The sequence below is a fragment of the Cricetulus griseus genome, chromosome 9 (genome assembly GCF_003668045.3).
Source record: "Cricetulus griseus strain 17A/GY chromosome 9, alternate assembly CriGri-PICRH-1.0, whole genome shotgun sequence".
NCBI classification, from domain to species: Eukaryota; Metazoa; Chordata; class Mammalia; order Rodentia; family Cricetidae; genus Cricetulus; species Cricetulus griseus.
Genome location: NC_048602.1, coordinates 21676663 through 21684912, shown reverse-complemented (window position 1 = coordinate 21684912; position 8250 = coordinate 21676663). Strand labels below are relative to the sequence as shown.

The following is an 8250-nucleotide window of genomic DNA, read 5'->3' as shown; positions in this document are numbered from 1 at the left end:
GTTTTTGATTTTAGCCATTCTGGCTGGTGTAAGATGGTATCTCAGAGTTGTTTTGATTTGCATTTCCCTGATGGCTAAGGATGTTGAACACTTTCTTATGTGTCTTTCAGCCATTTTAGATTCCTCTATTGAGAATTGTCTATTTAGTTCTGTACCCCACTTTTTAATTGGATTGTTTGGTGTTTTGGAGACTAGCTTCTTAAGTTCTTTGTATATTTTGGAGATCAGCCCTCTGTCAGATGTGGGGTTGGTGAAGATCTTTTCCCAGTCTGTGGAGCAGCCAATATTCTTAACGTCTGAGCCGTCTCTCCAGTCTCTAGTGCACACTTGTCACCCAGTACTTGAGACTATGAGGAAGTGGGTTATACATTTTATTCCACGCAGATGTGCACAGTGAGACCCTGAACAGAAACCTTCAAACATTTTGAATATGAGGAAACATTTCACATAAAAATGTGAGAAGAAATAAAGCAAGCCCACACGAAAATTTGTGTTTCTTGTGTGTAATATACATTCATGACTGCTACCACCTGGTTCTGACGAAGATGAGGACAGATGAGACAGACACTGATGGGATTTTGGAAATGACATCCAAATGTCATTTCCATAAAAATGGATGGAGTCTACTACCTGACCTAGACACAACCTTGGGGAAGTTGGAGCCTGGTGTGTGAGGAGGGAAGTTTCCCCTTCCTGTGGTGCTGCCCTGCCTCCAGAGGCCACACCCTATGTCTCCAGCCCCTTCAGACAGACTCTGTAGCTCTGCTGATAAGCACAGTTGCAGCCTCCAGGAGGAGACGCCATGACCGTCTCCTTCACAGTCCTGCTCTGTCTGGGTGAGATGTGGAGATGGGGAGGGATGCTGTGCTCTGGGATTGATGCTGCCCCACAGCCCAGCACGGGTCAGTTAGGAAACCCCAGGGTCTCAGGAGGTTCTGCAGAGGGGAGGACCTTCTCAAGCTTCAGGGACAAACCTCTCACAGGGAACTCTCTTCCAGGACTGACTCTGGGCCATGGGACACCAGTGCTGGGAGGTGAGTGAGTGTCTGCAGATGTCCTGACATCACTTCTCATCATTCCTGGACTCATGCTGGGCAGTGAGGATGGAAACCAACACCTGTGTGCTGCTCCTGGGGAGGGCTGAGGGTTGGGATCAGGGGCTGCAATCTGAGAATGGCTGCCCTGGGTCCTAGCTGATCTTTTCCTTGCAGGAACTCTCCCTAAGCCTATCCTCAGTGTACAGCCAGAATCTGTGGTTGCAGAGCAGACTACAGTGACCTTCCTGTGTGAGGGGACCAAGGGAGCCCAAGAATACCGTCTGTATAGAAATGGATATTTCAGGAACAAAGAAATTCCACTGAATCCTAACAAGGCTGAATTCTCAATCTCAAAAATAGCCCCTCAGGATGCAGGGCGATATAACTGTCAATACTGGACCCATGATGGATGGTCACAACACAGTGACGCCCTGGAGCTGGTGGTGACAGGTGAGAGGACTCACAGAGTCCACAGCCTCAGGTTTGTCTGTCAATAAGTGTTCTGGACACCGGGATGACTCTCCACACAACCCTGGAGAGTAAAGAGGCCTTGGAGGGCATTTAATTGATTCTCCTTCTCTCCTAGGTGTCTACAGTAAACCCCGCCTGTCAGCCCATCCCAGCCCTGTGGTGACTGAAGGAGGGAAAGTCAGCCTCCAGTGTGTCTCAAGGCAACCATATCACAAGTTAATTATGACCAAGGAAGGGACAAAAAAGCGCTATTGGATACTGGACTCAGACCAATCTACTCAAAAGTACCAGGACTTGTTTCCTGTGGGTCCTGTGACCTCTAGCCAAAGGTGGACATTCAGATGCTACAGCTTTGATAGTAACAGCCCACGGGTGTGGTCAAAACCTAGTGACCCCCTGGAGCTCCTGTTCTCAGGTGAGGAACCCCAGCTTTCCCTAGAAGGCTGCTGAACTGACACAGGAGCTGAGGGAGGCCTTGGTGTGTGGAGTGTGAGGAGCCAGGGCTTCTGAGCCCATTGACACAGATCGTGGGAGACAGAGGGACACAAGACACAGAATCCAAGGGACACAGTGACATGAGAGTCTACGAGGTCCAGGACAGATGGGAATCTTCATGGGGCCCTCTGTTGCTCTCTGTTACTCTGGATCAGCTTACAAAGCATCCACCAGAGCTTGGGAAACTCCACAGAAAAAAAGAGAGAGGAAAGGGGTGGAGAAGCCAGAGCACTCAGGACACCAGGAGAACACAGCCCACAGGATCAGCTCAGCAGGGATCAGGAGGGCTCACAGAGACTGAAGCAGCCACCAAGGCTCATGCTTCAGTCTTCCCTAAGCCCTCTGCACATAGGCTGTGCTGGTTTACTCTGGGGTCTTTTTTATTTTTTGTTTTTTAGAGGTTCACTCTGTAGGCCAGGCTGGCCTTGAACTCACAGAGACCTGCCTGCATTTGCCTCCTGAGTGTTGGGATTAAAGGCATGCACACCTCTGCCTGACTAGCTTGGGGTTTTTGTTAGACTCATAAAAATAGGAGTCTGGAAGTCTCTGACTCTTTTGCCTGCACAGGAGATCTTTTTCCTCCTACTGGGTTGCCTTCTCCAGACTTAATAGGAGGGTGTTTGCCTAGTCTTACTGCAAGTTGTTATGTCATGTTCCATTAATATCACTGGGAACCCCCGCTCTGTTCTGAAGGGAAACAGAGCAGCAGTGGATCTTGTGAAGAGGGGAGGTAAGGGGAATCTGGCAGAGTGTATTGTTGGCCAGAATAATAACCTAAATAGAAATAAGAGCCATCTTCAATTGTGACTCTCCTGTGTCACTTTCAGACAGACACACCTTCTTCTCTCCTATTTCCTTGCAGGGACCCTCCACAAACCCACCATCAAGACTGAGCCAGGCCCTGTAGTCGCCTTAGGAAGCCCCATGAACATCTCCTGTCAGGGGACCCTGGATGCAGAAATGTGTTTTCTGCATAAAGAGGGAAGCCAACAAACCTGGGGTACACAGACCCCAAAGGAGCCTGGGAACAAGTCCACGTTCTCCATTCCTTCTGTGTCAGAGGACAGTGGGGGGCAATATCGCTGTTACTGTTACAGCTCAGCTGGCTGGTCAGAGCCCAGTGACACCCTGGAACTGGTGGTGACAGGTGAGGGGACAGTGAGGGTCTCAGCCCCAGGCCCTGCGATCAAAGTACCCCCTCCCAAAGCCTAGCCCTGACAGCATTGTGACTGTGTAATCACATGTAACAGGCTGCCTCTTTTTGTCCTAGGAATCTATGACAGTAAACTCAGTCTGTCAGCACGGTCCAGCCCTGTGGTGACCTCAGGAGGGAACATGACTCTCCAGTGTGTCTCACGGGTGTTCTACCACAAGTTCATTCTCACCAAGGAAGATCAGAAGTTCTCCAGCTCCCTGAACTCACAGTATATACACAGTGTTAGGCAGTACCAAGCCTTATTCTCTATAGATCATGTAACAGCAGACCACAGAGGGACATTCCGATGCTATGGTTACTACAACCAAACCCCACAGCTGTGGTCAGCACCCAGTGAGCCCCTGGAAATACACATCTCAGGTCAGTCAGCCCCATCACTGAAAATCTTTTTTGACACCCTAAGCCCTTTGTTATGACCCTGTCCCACTGGGTAGTTGCAGATAAAGAGTGAAAAAGAAAGATCCTGATTGCTGCGCCAGAGCGCCATGCCTGGGGAGAAGCAGTGACATGCGCAGGGCATGATGGGGAGGAATAGGTGTTTGGTAAAAACCAGCTCCTCAATCACTACGCTGTCATCTTACCTCTAGGCCTGTCCAAGAAGCCCTCTCTGCTGAGTCACCAAGGCCATTTCCTGGAACCTGGAGAGAGCCTCACCCTGCAGTGTTGCTCTGATATCAACTATGACAGATTTGCTCTGTACAAGGTGGGGGAAGACATCTTCACCAAGCAGTATGGCCAGAGGACCCAGGTTGGCCTCACGTTGGCCAACTTCTCCCTGGGCTATGTGAGCAGCTTTACTGCAGGACAGTACAGATGCTATGGTGCACACAACCTCTCCTCTGAGTGGTCAGCCTCCAGTGATCCCCTGGACATCATGATCACAGGTGAGGAACAAATGAGAGTCTATGTAGTATCTAATCTCAGCATGAGCTCTCACGGGGGACCTAAGAGCTGAAGGCTGGGATAGGGACAGGGATCTCATGCAGGAACAGATGGAGAGACAGGAAGCAGGAGAGAGAGTAAAGCAGAGATAAGACTGAGTCACAAGTGCTCAGAGCTGAGCCTTGTGAAGTCTCAGCTCAGAGCATTGAAGGCAGCCTCTCATTATCTCTGCTCTCTTTAGGACAGCTTTATACCAGTCCTTCCCTCTCAGTGAAGCCAAACTCAACAGTACAGTCTGGAGACAACGTGTCCCTGCTGTGTCAGTCAGCATACACGACAGACACTTTCATTCTGTCCAAGGAGGGAGCAGCACACCAAACCCAGCGAATGAAATCCAAGTTCCAAGATGGGGAGTTCCAGGCAGAATTCTCCATGAGTGCTGTGACCTCTACCCTCTCAGGCACCTACAGGTGCTACAGGTCTCAAGATTCATCTCCCTACCTGTTGTCACATGCCAGTGCCCCTGTGGAGCTCTCTGTCTCAGGTGAGGCTACTCTGAACTCTCAGGGTGACTTGAAATCCAAACCCTGGAAGAGCCCTTGGCTTGGGTGGGATAAAGGGCCAACAAGAAGGGTGAGTCAGAAGGCTCTTTCCCTGACAGAGAAGTGGATGACCGCAGGGTCCCTTAAGTAGTGGCCACTCCATCCTCTATTGCAATCTAGGTTTGGGGAAGACAGCATGAGGGTCTTGGGGAGGTTACAGGGCAGATATAGGACAGACAACAGAGGCAGGTCCCTGAGTTAGCATCCAACAATCACCCTGTCCTGTACTGTCTCCTAGGACCCACTGGATCTTCCAGCCCACCACCCTCAAGACCCTTGCCAACAGTGGGTAGGTATCAGGCACATCAGTGGAGGGAGTAAGGTCCATCCCCAGGCTGCCTCGCCTGAGCCCACCAAAGTCCTCATTTCTCTGTCACCTAACTTGTGAGTGTGTGAGGCAAACAGAGATACCAGAAATCCATATTTTCGAGTTTGGGATTCAGAAGATGGTGTCCAGAGAGAGGTCTTTTGGCTCACACTGAAGGAATTGACAGGTGGATGAGATGAAGAGCAGGGATCCCAGACACTCACCTCCCCATCTGTCTAAGGTCCTGAGAAATCACCTCTCACCTGCATTGAGTCAGGCACCAGAAGTCTATGTAACCATCCTGTTGGATGTGGTACCCAGATGGGCAATAGCTAGTTATGGGCTGGATACAGCTGCTTCTGGAGATGCTGACTTGGACAAGTCCTTCACATTTTGGGCTGGCTGCTGGTTCTCTGAGTATAAAGTGAGAGACCTGGCCCACATGTGTAAATTTCTTTCAGTTCTGGCCTTGAATGGCGCCTCTACTAACAGAGGAGGCCTGCAGAGCCTGAGTCTGCAGTGGGTCTGCCTCACCATGGTGGTGACATGGGCAAGGGTGGGCACAGGACCATGGCAGGGCATTCCTGCTGCTTCCCTCCAGCTAATGAGACTCAGCTCAGGTGGAGAGAAAAGAGGTGGAAGTCAGAGTCCCTGGGTTCAACTCCCAGCTCTGCCACTTCCTGTCAGGTGACCTGAGGCAGGTGAACTGTGGGGATAGAAGAAGAGACGATTGCTTGTTGCATGATTGTGAGGATGGGAGACGATGAGGGCAATGGTCCACCATGGCTCTGTCACACAGTAGGTGCTCAGATAAGCATCAACAGTCCCTACTCATGATGTCACTTGTTCCTCAGGCCTGGAAATGTACCTGAAGGCTCTGATCGGAGTCTCTGTGGCCTTCCTCCTGTTACTCTCCATTCTCATCTTTCTCCTTCTCCGACGAAGGCGTCAGGGAAAGTTCAGGAAGGATGGTGAGTGCATTGTGGGTGACCTAGGTCTCAGGTGGTGATGGGTTCCTCAAACTGGGACTGGGAAGTCTAGAAACACTGGCAGATCTCAGATCAGAGAGCACGTGATCTCAGAACCTGTGCTATGTCAGGGGTTCTGTGAGCTTTCCATGTCCTGGGACATTTGCTCACTCACCCCTGTTGTAAAGATCCCTTCCTTCCTTCCCTGTACATGTCAGGGGGAGCCCTCCCCAATACCTGAGACTCCTCTCTCTCTTGCAGCCCAGAAAGAGACAGAATTGCAGCTTCCTGCAGGAGCTGCAGAGACAGTAACCAGAGACAGAGGCCTCCAGAAGAGGTAACTCATGGCCAGGGACATAGACCCCACCTTCCTGACACAACTCACTGCCAACTGACACCTCCTTGTCTTTCCAGATCCAACCCAGCTGCTGCCACCCAGGAAGAAATCCTATGTGAGATACAGAGGGTCCTGGGGGTGGAGTCTGAGGTCTCAGCATTGCAGGGGTGGTGAAGAGGTTCTGAGGTCTTAGCTGGTTGGGTCTGATCTTCACACTATGAACACAGGGACATCACCACACTCCCTACTTCTCTGTCCCCCCTTGGACTTGGCAGGAAACTAGAGATCTGAGACATCCCTAGACTCTGGTCATTCTGTTTTTTCTGCTATGACAGATGCCTCAGTGGAGGACATGAAACCTGAGGATGGTGTCAATCTGGACAGTTTGGTGAGGTCCCTGTCCCTGTTTGCAGTGCTAAGAACTTAGGTCCTAGTTTAGTCCAGGCTGCCTTCTTTTTCCTCCCTCGCTTGGCCCTCAACATCATCCATAGCTGACGACTCCCTTCTGCAACTACCTGGCTCCTGTGTGCTATGGCCTCACTCTGCCCTGGGTTTCCTGGGATCATGGGTCTCACAGCTGCCGTCTGCTTTCTGACTCCTTGGCATCTGTCTGGTTGTCATCTGAGGGGGCAGCCTTGATGGAGAAGCCCACAGAAACAGCTAAGGGACCAGCAACTGCAGGCAGGAACAGAGGACCTTGGGCAGACACATGTGTTTTAGTGTTGTATTTTATTGTGAGGGAGGGGGTTGCCTTTACTTTTTCTCTGCACCACCTGCCTTCATGATGCTTCCAGAGGCCAGAAAAGAGCATCAGATACCCTGGAACTAGAGTTACAGAAGAATGCAGGTCACCATGTGGGTTCTGGGAACCAAACCTGGGTCCTCTGCAATAGCAGTCAGTGCTCTTAAACACAGAGCCATCTCTTAAGACCCCAGAAATGTGTTTTCAGGAAGATGGGATCTGTGGGTACAGCCAAGACAGCAAGGTTTAGAGTGTCAGGATAAGAGGCCAGAACTGTAGGAAGGAAGCCCTAGAAGACCCCATCAGGGATGCTGTCACATAAAGGGGTCACTCTGGCCATGGTGTGGAAAACTGGCAGGAGAAAAGTCAGAGGGGAACAGGGGAACATTATCTGTACCTCTTGCCTGCTACAGAGACCACCAGAGGAACAGCCCCAGCAACAGACATATGCCCAAGTGAAAGACTCCATGCTGAGGAGGGCAGAAGCTGTCCTAGCTTCTGTCATGTCAAGAGAAGTCCCAGAAACAAAAGAAGAACAAGCAGAAGAGGGCAGAGAGACACACACTCAGGTTGGTCCTGTACTTCCCCTGCCTTCAGCATCCTGTAAGTCAAGCATGTACCTTCCTCTCCTTCTCTCCCCCTCCAGGCTGCTGAATCTGAGGATCCCCAAGATGTGGTCTATGCCCAGCTGTGCAGCAGGTCACTCAATCAGGGGACAGCTGCACCTCCTCGCTCCCAGGCAGCAGAAGCCCCAGAGGAGCCCACTGTATATGCTGCTCTGGCAGTCACTCGACCAGGTCCTGTTCCCAATAAGGAGGAGCAGTGACCCTCTGCCTGCCAGAAGACCTGTGGAGACCTACAAGGGATTCTGTGAACTTTTGGGAACCTGGCTGCATTTTAACTAACATCATACATTTTGGAAATAAAGCCGATTTCTCTATAGTCAAGTGAAATGAGAAATGATACAGAAGGGAAGGCTTTACACTGAGTACTAATTTATGACATTTCTCATCAGAGCCATGAAGTGAGACAAGTTTTATTCCTGGTTGCACAGATCCATGATCCCAACCCATGGAGCAAAAGGCAAGAGATTTGCCTTTGTTTTGTGGCCATCTTGGGATACCTAGTGAATTTCATGTGAGCCTGGGATATGGAGTGAGACTTGTTCTGAACAACATTAACCACCAAAGTCC

The 8250-nt window shown here is 50.6% G+C and overlaps 1 protein-coding gene across 1 annotated transcript; it reads left to right on the top strand.

Annotated features, from left to right (window-relative positions):
• The first annotated feature begins 802 nt into the window (after positions 1–802).
• Positions 803–7883, top strand: LOC113837317 (leukocyte immunoglobulin-like receptor subfamily B member 3). The gene is made up of 15 exons (XM_035449152.1): positions 803–836; positions 999–1034; positions 1212–1487; positions 1624–1923; positions 2866–3150; positions 3274–3579; positions 3807–4103; positions 4343–4645; positions 4942–4992; positions 5865–5981; positions 6240–6315; positions 6393–6430; positions 6651–6703; positions 7471–7626; positions 7704–7883. Exons 1-15 carry the CDS (start codon positions 803–805, stop codon positions 7881–7883), a joined length of 2508 nt encoding a protein of 835 aa, XP_035305043.1.
• The last annotated feature ends 367 nt before the right edge of the window (positions 7884–8250 follow it).

Coding starts and splice junctions, on each gene's coding strand:
- LOC113837317 (XM_035449152.1), top strand. CDS start 803: ATGACCGTCTCCTTCACAGTCCTGCTCTGTCTGG. Junction 1,924..2,865: donor CCTGGAGCTCCTGTTCTCAG/GTGAGGAACCCC, acceptor ATTTCCTTGCAG/GGACCCTCCACAAACCCACC. Junction 4,646..4,941: donor TGTGGAGCTCTCTGTCTCAG/GTGAGGCTACTC, acceptor ACTGTCTCCTAG/GACCCACTGGATCTTCCAGC.